The sequence below is a fragment of the Artemia sp. Qi Xiang Cuo genome, chromosome 5, assembly GCF_049724085.1.
Source record: "Artemia sp. Qi Xiang Cuo chromosome 5, ASM4972408v1, whole genome shotgun sequence".
Taxonomy (NCBI): domain Eukaryota; kingdom Metazoa; phylum Arthropoda; class Branchiopoda; order Anostraca; family Artemiidae; genus Artemia; species Artemia sp. Qi Xiang Cuo.
The window spans coordinates 48,764,211-48,781,484 of NC_142798.1; the positions used below are offsets into that span (position 1 = coordinate 48,764,211).

Here is a 17,274-nt window from a genome sequence, read left to right on the forward strand (position 1 = left end):
ACTTATGTAGATGTCGAGCAACATGGTTGCCCAACACGGTCGTAGGTTGTATGTAGGCCAGGTAGATGTAGCAGGCCAACACTGATGACTCAAAATGTCAAAAATAGGTGTTTTACACGACATAATCCAGACACTGCTCCACTTCCAAACTTTCAGTTGAATTCCATCTATTCTTAGCGAATTTCTTCTTCTCTCTTTTTAATTAGTTTATATACTCCTTTCTTTTATCTCGATGCATTATAATGCTCGCCCTTTCTTCTTCTCTCTTTTTAATTAGTTTATATACTCCTTTCTTTTATCTCGATGCATTATAATGCTCGCCCTTTCTTCTTCTCTCTTTTTAATTAGTTTATATACTCCTTTCTTTTATCTCGATGCATTATAATGCTCGCCCTTTCTTCTTCTCTCTTTTTAATTAGTTTATATACTCATTTCTTTTATCTCGATGCATTATAATGATCGCCCTTTCTTCTTCTCTCTTTTTAATTAGTTTATATACTCCTTTCTTTTATCTCGATGCATTATAATGCTCGCCCTTTATTATACTCTCTTTTTAATAAGTTTATATACTCCTTTCTTTTATCTCGATGCATTATAATGCTCGCCCTTTTTCTGCGACAGAGTATCCTATCTACTCTTGGAAGCTAAGATGCCTCTTCTTCTGTAATTCACAAACTCTCAAATAAATAAAATCCTGTTTATGCCTCCTTCACAATTATTCCCAATAATATATATACCATGATATACATAACTTCATGTATAACATACAGCTGTGCAAGAGATGATTCTGAATCACCATCTTTAGCATAATGTTTAATCATATTTAACTGTTATCATTACTGTACGGGTTATCCTATTCACTTCTGACTTCTCGAATAACTACTCACATGTAGATTGCTAGTGGAGGTGTGCCCAGATGCTCATTGCCACGCTTTGTAGCTGTATCTCTATTTCCTATATATTCTGGACTATGCATCGACGGCCCAACTGTTGTCTTGTGTCCCATGTCCATATTAGTACTTTGCTAATTTTGGTACCTAAGACATTCAAGTTTTTAAAATTCGGGATGCAGGTCGCGAATTTCGGTGCTTAGGAGAATCAACAAGGTAAAATAGATGGCATTATATTACCCATTGTCAACACAGTCACCAAAGCATTTTGGACGAACACAAATCAATAGTTTGTTGTTATCCTGTAACCATTAAAAATAAAATGCTCCAAAATTGGTACAGATAATAAAAACAAAGTGCCAATTTCCAAAAAAAAATTATACAAGTTTATAGGTCCATTAAGACTTATACGTATTGAGGAAAAGCAAACTATTATCTGATAAGATCCTAGCTTTCACAAATTTCGCTTAATAATCCAAATACTACCTGTTATGCAGGGAGATACAATCAAACCATCCATTTAATTTTTTTTCCTTGGGATACTGGAATTAGCAAGCGAAATTAACAATAACATATGGCTTGTTATTCATTAAATTATGATATAACCACTACATTGTATACAGGGAGACCCTATTGGACCATACCTTATATTCTTTTATTTTTGTAAGGTTCTAGATTGAGATAACTACTATCCCAATTGTATTGGCCTTTAGTTTATTAAATTAGTAATAATCAAACTGTTACATTACAGAAAGGAGATACACTTTTTATATTTTTTGGGGGGGTATCTGAATTAGCAAGCTGCTATCATATAAGAACAGGTTAGTTTTTGTAATCAAAGAAATACAAAAGTTAAAAAGAAAAATCAAATACCGAATTTGAGTACCTTCTTTGATTAAAAAAAAAAAAAAAATGGAGTGGTGAACTACGCTAGGAGAGGGCAAAGTATCTTTATATAATGATAGTCCAACCACAAGCACTTGCGGAATCACAGATTCATCATCCTTGCTGGGTATCGTGTTAAATAAATTGCAATATAAATTGCACATCTAATCGCGATTTACGTTAAAAAGGAGCTGACGACCCAATTTACGCCTTGATTACATTTAGTAATCATCTTCTATTGGTTCATTTCTTTATTCTTCATAATCAGTAGTTTTGGCCCCACTATTTTAAGCTCTGTGTCAAGCGTGTTATTTTTTTCTATAGATGCAATTGTTTACGGCACTCAAAGCACTTTTTAACTATAAGAGACTATATTCGGTCAAGTATTTTTAGTAACAGACTCGACTGTTGCCAGGATATTAACAGCATTACCTGCATTTGATCTCTTGTAATTGTTATTTTTTTCTCTAGATGCAATTGTTTACGGCACTCAAAGCACTGTTTAACTATAAGAGACTATATTCGGTCAAATGTTTTTAGTAACAGACTGGACTGTTGCCAAGATCTTAACAGCATTACCTGCATTTGTTCTCTTGTAATTTGTGAGCACAAGGCTTTGAGAATTAGTTGGAGAGTTCTTCATTGCCTCTGATCAGGACTCCCACTGACAATTTAACAATCCCAAAATATACTTGGGAAAGCTCTCAGGGCTTGAAGAAAGAATCTTAAGTCAAGGCTGTATCCAGGGAGGGGGGCTAAGGGGGTTTGGACCTCCTCCCCCCCCCCCTCCGAAATGCTTATCCGACACGTAAAAACGTAACAAAAATGCATATAAACAAATTCTTGATGCGTTTCTGAATTTTATTTTTGTACCCCTCCCCCCCACCGAACAAAAATCCTGGAAACAGCCCTGCTTAAGGTATTAAATAATATCAATATATATAAATAATATTATTTTAGAGTCTAGTGTATTCCAAAAAAATTGGTATTCCCAAGCCCAAGATCCGAAGCTCATGAGTGAAACTGAAGACTTTGGGGAAAAATATTAAGCAGTATCAGATTAGATAATTCCCATCAATCCGAAAAAGCTTGCATCATGCCTTTTTCCTATGAGGATACAATCAAGATAAATTTAAACAACTATTGCAATTTAGCATCAATTTATTTCTTACCATGCTCACAGCGCTTAATTTACATATGCTGCTCAAAGACATGGCAAACAGCCATACCTGGGAACAGGAGAATTAAAAGCCAAGTTTGGAGGATCCTTGCTCTTATCCAACGACCAATTAAACTATTTTTATGATCGTGAATTCTTCACACCGTATATCAACAAGTTTGTTACGGCAAACGCAGTCAATTAAGATCATTCATAAACTCCTAGATTCAGACTGAATTGTTTCTTAACTTATTTTATAAATTTTCCGTATTTTATTTTATTTGTTTCTTTGATAATTTCTAACTGTTTTTCATCTATCTCTCTTTTATTTTAAATACCAGCCTGCTAGTTATATTGCTGCAATGCTTCTTCCTTTCCTAAAATAAATGTATTGTTCACGCTTTATATCTATACCGTATAAACATTAGAAACATTATTATTAATTGTCGGAGACTTATATTTTGTTACTTTTCCCATGATGCGTATTTATGGATCTTGTTAATTGTAACAGAAAAAAAAGTTGGTGATTTTATCTTACAGGATGGCACCTATGTAAAACCTGCTCATTCCAAGTTAAGCTATGGCACAATGGTTTTTGTGCGTGTTGTAATTGTCTCTGATGCCTGCCAGCAGTTGATGAAAGCTGCCACGATTGCTGTTCGCTACAGCTGTGTTCGAAAACAATCTGAATTGCTTCCAGGGTAAGCAGTATCTACTTCTTTCCCACAACCATCAAATTTAAAAGAAAATTTAAGCCCTATTGCCAGGGCCGTATCCGGGATTGTTTTTGGCGAGGTTTTTTTTCAGAGGGGGAGATACCAAAAAAACTATAAAACATATCAAAAATTGTTTATATGAGTAGGAAAAACATTTCAGGGAGGGGGGTCAACCCCCCCCCCCCCTAAACGCCCCCTGGATACGGCCTTGCCTGTTTCTTAGTCCTGTCCTGTTTCTTTTTTATGTTGGCTTCCTTCTCGTTAAAGAGGATGACCTTTTTTGAACTCCCCTCATTGTTCCGTCCTTGCAAAAGAGAAAAATGTAGTCTTAAGGCTCATATCAATCTGTTCGAGCAAATGAAACAGACCGAGCACTCTTTCCATTTTCAGGGAATTTTTACTTTTCTGTGTTCAAAGGCTACTTTTTACCTGTGGACTTATTCGAACCCACACATGGATGTGCATCATTAAAAGGCTTTTAAATCATGAAAGCCTGCGATAGGAAAAAGAAAAACACGATGCTTCAGGTTTGGTTAGAAGGAGATTGGAAAGGTGACCTACATTTTCTACAAATGTTCCGGGAGGTGGCCATGATGGTGGTTTAAATTGAAGGGGATAGAGGGCTATTGTTTGACTTAACGCCAGGTTGAATTTATATTAATAGTAAGGTCGGATTACTACGACTATACTTTTGTATGTTTGAGATAAAATGGGAGAAAAGAGGAGTGAACAGAAATAAGGCAATAGGTTCAGTTAAAAGTCCTGTTTTTAAAAACAGGACTTTTTATTAAAAGTGAAATGTTTTATTCGATCGTACCTTTCGCCGGAGCTTTGGAAAACTTATCTTTTTTAAAAGCTTTGTGTTAGGCAAGATACAGCCAACCACTGTAAAGTCGGGTGTTCCGTTTTTAGCTTTGGCTTTTGAGACTTTTATGGTTCTTCAGGGCTTCTAAATTAGGAGAATATCCTTTCAAACCAGCTATTACGAGTTTTAACACCTGCAATGAGTTTTAAGCTTCTTTTTTTTTCTGTAAACTCCTTTGCCAGATATATTCTGTCCTGAATCTTTTTTGTTGGTCTATTATATTCGTAAAAATTTTAGATTTTGAGTTAATCGGTAAATGATACCAGGGGCATTACTCACGCCTCAAAAAGTTGATGCTTTTGGCCCCAAGTATCCTGCAAATTTGCGGGAGGGTCTTTCAGACCAGTCCTAGGTACCCCCTTCATTTTGCACTGGTATGGTTTTAATAAAGAGAAATATAAAGCTGCAGTGCATGAACCATAGGGACATGGAGTTGATCTACAATTTGAGAATATGCTAGTCATTGAGATGTTTGTCTGTCTCACCGTATTATATGATTAAAAATCAGCCATTTTTTTTGTAGTAAAGGTGAGAATGGCCAATGCATAAATTGATATTTAATTGATGACAATTGTTAAGTTGTTTATGGAAATATTCTCAAGTTTATTTTTGCTTTTTCTGCTCCAGTGTCTTGGAAAATTAGCCATGTTCCCTTTTTTATTTTTATTTGGTATTTGTTTTCTTATTATAGTTAGATTTTTTTTTTTTTGCTGCAAGTGTAGAATTCCACTGTTGCAAAATTAAGATCGAAAAGAATTGATTTTGTGTCTTAAAAATGTTCTTTTTATAAAGTAATTAGTACTATAAGTTTGGGTGTCTCAACCGCTTACAAAAAAAGGCTCTGTTTTTTGCTTTTTTTCGCTCTATTTTTTCTAAAATAAACAATCTAGAATTTACAATACAGTCCTGGGTCTAAAAATAAAATTACTTTAAATTTGATTTATTTTGTCAGAGTTATAGCCCAATCTGATTTAAAATTTTTGATTTCGTATTAAAAAAAAATGTAGTATAATGGTAGAGATAGTTTTCGCTAAGAATAGTTTACAATTCGAAAAATTCTATTATATTTATACTGCTCTTTAGATGAAATATATTTTGTTCTTATTTTTAAATGAAAATCACTACAACGTCTCACATCAATTAGGTTATCGTTCTTTATCTCCGACGATTCAATGAAGCCCATCCCAGTGGAGTCAATTCACGAAAATTTAGGGGGGGGGGGAATGTCTATAGGAAGGTTAAAATCCAGGGGGGGGGGCAACTTTATTGTTTTTTCAATGTTGTCAATGAAAATACCAAAAACGGCACATTCAATGGAAATACCCCTACTAAGGTATTTTCAAAGTCTAGGAGGGAAGTCTACGGAGAAAATTTCCATATTCTGTCTCCCCACTACCCTAATTGATGCCACTGACCTTTTTCAGTGTTACTGCCTGTTCTTAGTTATAGTAGATTGTTTTAATAGGATTGGGGACGACTAAAAAAAAATGATCTATTCATATTCTTTCTTCTTTTACGGGAGAGCCTTCTGGGGTCCACTATGGTCTCCTTTTAGTTTCATGATGATTTGCCCAACTGGAGATGAGGGGTCGATGAGTGATGCTAATGCAAATACATTCTTCCATGTAATGTTCCGGCACCCCTAACTCCTTTTTTCTCAGGATCAGGAAGCTTTTTTAAATTTAATTGTAAAGAATATTGTCCTCCCTTGACGAAAATATAGGATGGGGGAATATTTGACTTTTTAGGGAGCTCTTTTAAAATTATAAAAGCGTGCAGCTTGAAGTAGTTGGAATCAGGTTAATTAGACGTCATTACTTAGGTAGAATATTGATATACCTTTTTGTGGTATCTTTTTTTTTGCTTCAAAAAGTTTATAGGTAATTTCCAGTTTTTTTTTTTAATTTCTCCCCTAAAAATAGGTCATTTATTCATCTCCATTAAATGTATTATATCATATATTCGAGTATAAGCTTTTCATGTTACCTTCGTAATACCAAGTTTGGGACCTCAAGAATAATTACTGGGAATGAAATAAGTAGGGTACGGGTAGAGACAGCTATCTGTTTTTACTGCAAATCGACCAGGCTCTTTAAAAATCATGACTTTGAAATCTTCTACGTGAAGAAGTATTAATCTATAGTACAGGTTAGTGTTTCTTAGAAAATGAGTTCTCAAATATAGATTCTATATTAATCATTTTTTTTTGGCATAGCTGAATTCAAATTGTTGACGGGATCAAATTTGTATCCCAAAAATTCAGTTTTTCAGTATTTTGGCCCTTGTCTGTCCGACTGAGTGATGATGCAGTTACAATAACTAAAATAAATTCCGTGTTATTTTTATTTTGGTGTGTATGAAAGAGCCCATGATTTTTAAGGCAAAGAATGCCCCTTGTTAGTCCATGTGGTAACAGCTAACTAGTGGAAAAGAATGATAGAGAATGTTTTTTGGTGTAGTCTAGCAGATTTTACTTTTATTCTTTGTGCTTCTCTGACATTTGGTGACAGTGACAGAGTTAATTAAGGGAAACAATCTGGTTTTCAAATCAAGTCTGATTCACATTTTATTTTTCTTAATTACAATTTTTTCTATTTAGTTTTTTCTAGGGAACCAGAGCCCCAGATAATTGAATATCAAGCACAGCAAGCAAAAATTTTCCCACCAGTTGCTGCCTGTTTTGCCTTGAAATTTGCTGCATTTTATATAATTGATTTGTACCAGGAGACTACTCAACGAGGAGAAGAAATAGATTTGGATCTCTTACCTGAAGTAAACACTTTTTTTCTTTCGCTTTTTTATACTAAAAAGTAAAAACATAGCTAAATAATTCCGTAGACTTCATATAAACACATAAAAAAAGAAAAAAATCTTTAATTCAGTAACAAATACTTTTTTTTTTCAAGACAGGGGAACAGAAAATCCAGAAACACTTCTAAACATTTTATTGTTCACACAACAGTGGTCATCTGTGAATCAAACATAAAAGTAACACAATTATGACAATGATTTCACGCTCAGCAGAAAGGTCCATGGCCGATATTCGCACTTTGCCAAGAGTTCATGGTGCTTCCACGCTTTTATTAGCCAAACCAGCTACTTAAATATTAACATTTACTCTCAGTGAAAACCTGTAGACCGATATTTGTACTTCGGTAAGCGTTAGCTAGTCTTTGCTAGAGCACCCAGTCCGTTAGTGGAAAGCAGTCTTTGCTATTTCATTTAAACTTTTTTTGCGGCAAATTAGAATTGTTAATGCTATGCCTTTGAAACAATAATAATAATAATAATATATTGCAATAAAAAAGCTTTCAACTCTATAAAAATTTACTTTCACTAAAAAACTTGTCAATGCTATTCTTGAAAGAGTTAGTAGAGTCAGCCAGAACCATTTTTTGGGGGAGGATGTTCCATTCCTTGACTACTTGGTTTGAGAAGACCCACATTAAGCAATCTATAAAAAATCAAATTAAATATCTCTGAATATTAAATATTCCGAAAAAAAATTTTATTTGAATATTTCTTAAATGAGTATTTCGGCTCTATATCCAACAGCCGTCCTCAACAAAGCATGAGTATAAATAAAATAAGACTTACAACAAAATGCGACCGTTAAAACTAGAATTAAAACAGTCCCCAACCATTACTTTTACCATTCTGGTAAAATTTACCATTACTTTTACCATTACATTTACTAAAACCATTACATTCTTGTAAAACTTCATTTTACCAGAGGCTGGACACTGGTTTTGTGATGGAAAAGCAGTGTGGTCTTCGTCTTTATTTAAACAATCTTTGAGTCTTTATCCTGTAAATAAATCAGCTTCATGTAACAAATGATATTCTTGAAAACCCTGAGAAATCACCATATTGATTTGTAATATATATTTAAAGATCTTAGCTTTGAATTATTTAAATTCAGATTGCATACAATTATGATCCTGGTCCATACTTTGACGAGATTCTTGTCAGAGCGAATGGAACGAACTAAATAAGTGAAACTGAGTAATTTTCATAACCTTTAGTATCTTTCTTTGTTGCCCCTTAAGCAGCCAAGTATTTGCCTACTTAAAAAAAAAAAAAAAAAAAAAAAAAAAAAAAAAAAAAAATGGAAAATTTTGTCTATTTGGTCTTCTTTATAAAAATTTGGTAATTCTTATCCTTATACTCTCTAATTTTAATTCATCATTTGAACATGTTTTTTTTTGTTTTTTACACCTGAATAGTACTTTCATAACTAAACTGAATTTTCTAAAAGTAACTGTTCTCTTCAACTGCAGTATAATTTTTCCAAATTGGGGAAAAATAGAAACGTTTATAAAGATGAGTCTATAAATCTTTTCCAAAAAAGAAGTTTTTCAAAGAAAAGTAAAGAGTCATGTTAAAACCTAAGCCTAGCATTAGAATTTTTAAAATTATTAGAAAATTAAGCCTAGAATTTGTTTGAATAACCATATCAAACATTGAGATTGCAGATCGTGATGTAGATGAACAGATTAATTCTAAAATAAACAGAAATAAAAAATTGTTATCAAGTCACAATTAAAACTAATAGAAATTAACATAAAAAGAAGTAGTTCTGTCGCCCCCCTAAAAATTTTTAAGGTCAGAGCGTGGTTTAAGATTTACTGAAACCAATTTGTTTGAGATGTGTGACTTTGTTTGGTATAACATCAATTAAAACACAACAAAAGAGTAATATCACTAGGCTTATCAAGGTTTACAACTAAGAGTGAGGCTAGCCCCTCCTCTTAAACCCTCTAAGCGGCTTTAGCGTCATTTTTATTGTAGTGAAACCAATATAAATTTTGAACAGTGTTTTTTTAACAGTCTCAGGATTTTTTTTTTTTCAATGTTATAATCACAAAAAAGAATAGTTTAGAATAAATTTTTGTTTTCAGTAAAGCGAGAATGACGCTCTACAGAGGGTCCACGGAAAGTTTACGGAGTTGATAGCCCTTATCTACCGCCACCTGATCGCTTGAAATCAATCCCCCTAGCCGTTCTCAAGATGATTAGATATGTTTTTATGATAACCTGCATGCACATAGTGTCTTTTGATTTAACTCTCCCTTCTCCCTCCAAGCCATGATTCAACGTCCACCTGCCCTCAACCACATTCCCTGAAATTTTCAACTTGATGCCTCAAGCTTTTAACGTGGTATTGCTGATGCGTTATTTTGATAACCTGGCAACATATTGTGTGTTTTGATTTACCTTGACACTTAACCGTGCATAAATTAAAAGTCCCACAGGGTCTTATAGTGCAAAACGTTTTACGGGTCGGAAACACAATTGCTTTGCCCCTTCCGCCTCTCACTTACACAAAATTTGAATTCTACTGCCCCTCCTTCCCCCGTCCTTCTCTCAACAGGCAAGAGGGGGATGTCCTCCGTTCCTTTTTGAACATCACTCCCAACATGCCTTTAAAGTCTCAACACCATCCCTAAGTCGTTCCAGAGATATTGCAGATACGCAATTTCGATGACCCAATTTTGATTTACCTCAACCCCTACTCTAATTCAAACTGTGATGTCCGCTTTGACTAGAATCGTAGCCCCTCCCCCCCCCCCCCCGGCACTCCCTGAAACTTTCAGCTTGATTATCTAAGCCATTCCTCAGGTATTGTAGATGATTTTAAAACCCGGCATGTGCATAGCATTTTTCAATTTTACTCAGTTACGCGTGTCATTTCTGGTTTTTCTACCTCCCTTCCCCTCTCTCATAAGAAAATTCGGTTTGCTCTTGACCTAGATAGCAATGTAATTTTTGAGCCATTTGCAAACCGAAGATCAAGCAACCTCCCTTTTTCCATTGCAAAGCACGTGCGTAAACAATTGGTAATCTATATAATGTAGGGCTCTTGCACCAGGACCTGCTGGATCATGTCATCCCTGAAGACATATTTATTGACCTTTTGATAATTCTGAATTAAATGGCTCTCTGAAAATTTTTATCGCTGTTCTCGAGGGCTTTGGAATGGGTGGGTAGCAACAATCGTGACGGAATGGAGCATGTGCCCTCCAACCGTTTTCGACTCCTAGGAAGTGTACTATAACTTTCGATTTGCAGTCAAATGAGTCTCTTTGAAAATTTCCCGACCCTTCCTTCCATATGAAGCGGCTGGGGGAAAAAGGAAGGAAGGAATAATACATGGAAGATACCCTTTACTAACGCTGTAGTGTCGCCGCTGATTTCAAAATTGGCTCTAACGCCAGTTCATTGCGAAGTATTTTGAATTGAACGGCCAATGTGTTGAATAAGAGGCAAAAACTACGCTTTTTTTTAAAATCCTTTCCTTTATATCCCTTTTTCTTAAAGTAATAATGTTACCATATTATTACAGAACGAAGCCAGTGATCAAATGTTTGAAGTACAAACAGCCATGGAAATTTATTTGTCTTTACCACAACGCAGAAAGGTTTCGCATGTCGCGTTATGCCTTTTTTTGTTACTTGGGGCGGATGATAACCGTTATTATTTTTAGGTTTTGATTATTGTTAAACTACCCTTTTTTTCTTTTCTAAATAGTTCAGCGAGAATGAGTAGGGTGGTAACTTGTATGAATACCGCCGTAAATATCAGCTTTTCGTCCCAAGAAGAAAATAAACACAATCCACCTAGCAAAGAATATGAAAGTTATAATCTTCTTTCACCTCTTCTGGGTGGTTTAGGCGTCAAAAAGGGTCCCTAAAAGTGATTCACTAATGGAGTGACACTATTAGTGGAATGTACTGAATAAGCTTAATTCCTTGAGACAGAACCTCTCAATAATAAATATGTTTTATCTGTTAGTTATTTCCTCCTGAATTATGCGTTGCATAAAATTAGGTGCTTACTGTACTACTACATGAGCCGAAAATTGGAATCTTATTGTGGTCATAAATCACGAGTGGCGGCTGATCGCTGGTGTGTGGCCTGTACATGGCTATTTGGCAGAAGATTTGATATGCCTGATATTGGACCTTATACTCCAGTTTCGAGTTTATTTTTTATGTTTTTAAAGGTAGAATTCACTGTCTTCATTGTCTTTCACAATAAAAAATTGTTGCAGTAATTTTTCTTTAAGAAATTGACCGAAGGAAACAATTTTTTTTTTCAATTATTCTACTCTCTTATTTTTTCTTTCAGCTCCATGCCTTGTCGTGTGGCCTTAAAGCTTTATCGACAACTGATATTGGTCAGTTTGTTGAAGTATTGCGACAGTCATGTGGGGGCCATGGTTACATGTCTAACTCGAACTTTCCACGTATATATTCGCAAGTTCAAGCTGCTTATACTTATGAAGGTGAAAATACAGTTCTCTGGCTGCAAGTGGCAAGGTAATTTTTCAACAGAGAATTAGTTAACCTATAAATATCCTGTCGACCATGCCAGTACACAATTGCAATAGATCTTATCAGAAGATACATGTTACAAGTCTATTAGTAACAGCCTGTTGGGCCCCTAGTCAAGGGCGTATCCAGGGTTTTGTTCGGGGGGGGGAGGGGTTACAAGGAAAAACTTAAAACAAACATAAAAAATATTTTATATGCAGTTTATTACGTTTTTACAAATAAAAAAAAATTGTTTTTTTTTGGGGGGGGGGGAGAGCATCAACCTATTCCTTCCTTTTGCGCAAGAATATAATCACTTCTTAAACGACTAATTTAGCTAATTAAAGTGAGCAGAAAGTTCACCCAGACGATGATTCATTAGCCCACTCCCCAGCCTAGAACGGAGTTTTGTAGTCTGAGGTGGTGATTGAGTAGTATCGTCTCAGGTAGATTCCAAGCTTGAGGTTTCTCCCAAACGGTTTTTTCTATGTTATAAGAAAATAGCCTACTAGTCTTAAACAGTATAGGCTATTCCACACTAGGAGTGGATATAAGTCTCAGTATTACAGATGCCCATCCCCCATACTCCTACACAGCTATGTAGTCTGTCCATTACATAATTTTCCCTGACAATATAATTTCCTTGGTCGAAATTCAACATTGTCCGTAAATTTATTTCCTTACTTAAAAAGAGGCTTTAAATATAAAAACCATTTTCTAGTCTTTGGCTCCAATAAAAATGATCAAACTTTCTCTGTTAACAGGGATGGAAATCACAAGAAAGGTGCAGACGGGAGATAGTGGCTTTCCAAGCCTGATTCCTCCCTCTGTCTTTATGCTAAGATTTCGTAAGGTTTTGTAAGTTTGGTAAAAATTGTGCTAATTGAAATTGAAACTTTTTTGTGTTGGATCAAAACATTTAGCTGCCCTGTGGCCTATTGTTTCTTTTGCTTGTAAAGTAGGTGTAATATACAATCTAGGGAAAATTTACCTTCTTTTTTAATTTCTATTGATTATAGTTCTTTATCTGAAGATAGGAAATTACATGCAAATTTACAAAAAGAAAATTACTGGTTTGTTCACCGAAACCATTTGTGTCTTTGAAAATCAAAATTAAAAGTTTTCATTGAACTTGGAGCTGGATGAAAATAGATTTAAGTCCAAAAGTACCCCTTTCCTTCCTAAATGTATTCTTTCAAAGATGTACTGAAAAACTACCGTTTTTTAGATGTACGGGCAGATTACTTCGGAAAAAAAAAGAAAAATGCAAACAGGTCAAAACACTGTTACCGGACGTGGTTAAAAAAAAAATTTCAAAAGATGCAAACAGGTGGTTCAAAAAAAAAAGGCAGATTACTTCGGAAAAAAAAAGAAAAGTGCAAACAGGTCAAAACACTGTTAGTGGACGTGGTTCGATCGCTTGCTTTCGTTTCTTATTTCTTTTTAGCTTTTAAATATACAATGATTAGCCCATTATGTTTTTTTCTATTTTAGGCACTTAATAAAGTCCTATAAAAATGGAGGAAATTATACTAGCAGCTATCTGAGTGAAAAGGAAAGTATGAGAAGTCAGAAGCTTTCTGGAAATATCTATGATCCGTATTTTCTAGAGACGGTTTACCGGAGAACCGCTTTTGGGTAAGCTCTTATCTAGTATTGCTGTAAATTCGACTCGGTGTTAAGCACCGTTGATTGCTCCTCCCCCATCTCGCCCTGTTTAAAGCTTCTGCTTTCCCATCTCCTATCATAGGCAGCGCAATCGCGCTGCCTAAGTAAAGAACTAAGTAAAGATACATGTTGGCACAATGTATTATTATTTTTTTTTGTTTTCTTCTTTTTCCATTCCAGGGCACTTCGAATCGAAGAAGTTGTCGTAGAAACTTCAAAAAGGGCTCATTCCATTGGAAATTGGAATGGCTAGTGCCCTTTTTAATAGTCGAAAGTGATTGGAAGGCCGCTAACACCCCTTCCACACCCACCATTTCCCCAAACACATCCAATCAAAATTTTGAGATAGCCATTTTGTTCAGCGTAGTTGATTTCCAGATAGAAAATATGTTTTTGAGGAGGTCACTCCCCCACAACCCTCAGGGCAAGGGTTTTAAGTTATGCCCCGGCAGTATATAAGAACGCTGTTGTCTCAGTGTATTATTTATTATTTTTTTTCCTTTAGACCAGGGCACTTCGTATCGAAGAAGTTGTCGCAGAAACTTCGAAAAGGGCTCATTCAATTGGAAATTGGATTGGTTTGTGCCAATTTTAATTGTCAAAAGTGATTGTAAGGCCACTAACACCCCTTCCACACCCACCATTTCCCGAAACACCTCCAATTAAAATTTTGAGATAGCAATTTTGCTCAGCGTAGATGATTTCCAGATAGAAATTATGTTTTTGAGGAGGACACTCCGCCACAACCCTCAGAGCAAGGGTCTAAGTTATGCCCTGGGGGCATATAAGAACGATGTTGGCACAATGTATTACTTATTTTTTTTTTTTTCCTTTACATCAGGGCACTTCGTATCGACGAAGTTGTCGTAGAAACTTCGAAAAGGGCTCATTCAATTATAAATCGGAGTGGCTTGTGCCCTTTTTAATAGCCGAAAGTGATTGGCAGACAACTAACACCCCTTCCACGCCCGCCATTTCTCGAAACACGTCCAATCAAAGTTTTGAGATAGCCATTTTGTTCAGCGTAGTTGATTTCGAGATAGAAATTATGTTTTTGAGGAGTACACTCCCCCACAGCGCTCAGGGCAAGGGTTGTAAGTTATGCCTTGGGGGCATATACGGTTTTTATAGAAAGTGTTGTCGTAGAAATTTCAAAAAAGGCTCATTCGATTGGAAATTCAAAGGGCTAGTGCCCTTTTTAATAGTCGAAAGTGACTAGAGCGCAACTAACCCCCCTCTCACGCCCATGTTTTACCCAAACACATCCAATCAAAATTTTTAGATAGCCACTTTTTTCAACGTAGTTGAAAGTTCCGGAATTTATGTCTTTGAGGACGAAAACCCCCCCCCCCCCCCCACAGCCCTCAGGGTAAGGATTGTAAGTTATGCCCTTGGGGCATATAAGGTTTTTATAGAACGCGTTGTCGTAGAAACTTCAAAAAGAGCTCATTCGATTGGAAGTTGAAATTGCTAGTGCCCTTTTTAATTGTCGAAATTGATCGGAAGGCTTGACATTTTTATAGTAAAGATCGATCTGGGTAAAATGTATTATTATTTTTTTTTCTTGTTTAGACCAGTGCACTTAGTATCGAAGGAGTTGTCGTAGGAACTTCAAAAAGGATTCATTCGATTGAAAATAGAAAGCGCTAACGCCCTTTTTAATAGTCGAAAGTGATTGGAGGGCAACTAGTCCCCCTTCTATGCCCAACCTCCCATTTGTCCATTTTATTTAAAAACTAAATGTTGCCTTAAGATTAAATCAAAATGCACTACGTTAATGCTAATTCCCAATAAGGCATCTCAACAGTATCCCAAGAACGACTGAGGGTATTATGTTCAAACTTTCGGGCTACTTCTGCTCTTAAAATTTAACCAAATCAAAATAGCGTAAGTATATCCAAGCTATCAAATAAAGAATAACCGATTTTTTTCGCGAATGGCATCAAGTTTTCTATTACAGGTCAACTAGAGGAGGTATGAAACTAAATTAAACACTGCTATTTGTGTCCAGATTTTTAAAAGGGTGTATGTTGTTAAAAATTGCTGAAAATTTTTCTCCAGCATACGAATAGCAGGCCAAAAAATGAAGTCTTAAAAAAAGAAGAAAAGATTCAAAGTATTATTTTCTTTTTCCCTGAAAAGACTGTCAATATAAAACGAACAGAAATTAATTAAAAAAACTCTTTCCACAAAATGAGTTTTTCAAAGAAAAGTAAAGAACTGCGTTAAACCAAAAATGAGCAAAAAATAAAATTAAATAATCTACCAAGCGTGAAACTACCTAAAATCAGCATCGATAAATAAATGAAACCCAAAACGAACAGAAATTACAATAAATAACCAAGTCAAACTCAAAATGAGCAGAAATTAACATGAGTAGGGCTCATAACCCCTATAACTTCTGAAGGCCAGAACTTAATTTGCACTTTACTGAAAAAAATGCAAATGATTGTGAATTGTCAGTTTAATATACATATACTGATATTTAGTAATCAAATTGTTAATATTATTTGATTTATTAAAGTTATGAAAGTAAAAACATTTATATTTCTTCAGTTAAGTACAAATTATGTCCTGGCCTTGGGAAGGCATAGGGGTTTTGAGCCCTACTCATGTTAATTTCTGCTCGTTTTGAGTTTGACTCGGTTATTTATTGTAATTTCTGTTCGTTTTGGGTTTCATTTATTTATCGATGCTGATTTGTGGTAGTTTCACGCTTGGTAGATTATTTGAAGTTTAATGGAGCTCTTTACTTTTCTTTGAAAAAATTATTTTGTGGAAAATTTTTTTTTAATTAATCTTAGTAAAAGCAATTTCGATTTTTTTTCGGTTGCAACTATTTTTTCGTAGTCTATATACTAAGGCTGTATATAAAAGGCTTTGTGGTGTCTTTTTTGCCCTTTTCTAATTTTGAAACAGGTGTACCAAGAAGAGAAACATGGAAAGATGTGGGAAGCCCCTGCTTTAATGGACCTTAATCCGCTGATCTCATTTTCTTGGGTATATTTGCTTGCTGGAAAGTAAGGGAAACAGGACAGTATTAACAAAAAGATATTTCAGAATCTGTAGCTCAATGACTACCCTTCAGAATTATTTGTGCTATCCTCGGAAACTAAAAATATTACAGTATTCAGCAAAGGTTCGCAGTTTCGACCGATTTTTTTCTTATTTAAATTCCCCAAAAGACTGTCGGTGAATTGCCTGACAAAAGACTACAGCAATAGTCTGCGCAACTCTATGTATAACGTTACAATATATAATATTCAGAACCAGACCAGAGTTAAAATTATATTGGGTTTTAGTTGACAGGCTATAAGAAATCTTGTTAATTTATTCAGCCGATACCAACAGTTTCTATCGTAATGACCTGTTTGTTACTGTCGTTTATTATATCTCTGAAGCTGAATAATCGTTTGATTTTTTTTCTACGTATGCTTAATCAACCTGACCTTTGGAGCCAATGATGCAAACTAACGATGTAAACAGTAAACTTTTTTTAAATCATAACTTACAGTTTGGCGGGCAGTATTGGCTATATTTATCCTCCTCCCCTCTTTCTCCCTCTCCATCTTTTCCTCTTTCTGTTCCACATTTATCTAGTGGCTTAGAAGGGTATAAGCATCCAGTTATATATCTAAGGATATGTGGGTGCGTGGGTGCTTGAAAAAAGAAGAAGAAACAAGAGAATTCACGATTGTCATATATAACGTTCTTTTTAAAAGAATCCTTATAGGAAATGATGGTAGGACGTTCCTTGTTTGGAGTGTCGCTTCTG

The 17,274-nt window shown here is 35.2% G+C and overlaps 1 protein-coding gene across 2 annotated transcripts in view; it reads left to right on the forward strand.

Annotated features, from left to right (window-relative positions):
* ACOX1 (acyl-CoA oxidase 1) overlaps positions 1–17,274 on the forward strand; it is a 207,211-nt gene that overhangs the window by 183,468 nt on the left and 6,469 nt on the right. For both annotated transcript variants that reach the window (XM_089089661.1, XM_089089660.1), the window contains exons 8-11: positions 3,475–3,635; positions 7,125–7,287; positions 11,647–11,837; positions 13,326–13,469. In XM_089089661.1, coding sequence (XP_088945787.1) covers positions 3,475–3,635; positions 7,125–7,287; positions 11,647–11,837; positions 13,326–13,469 — 659 coding nt within the window. The remainder of the gene's footprint in view (positions 1–3,474; positions 3,636–7,124; positions 7,288–11,646; positions 11,838–13,325; positions 13,470–17,274) is intronic.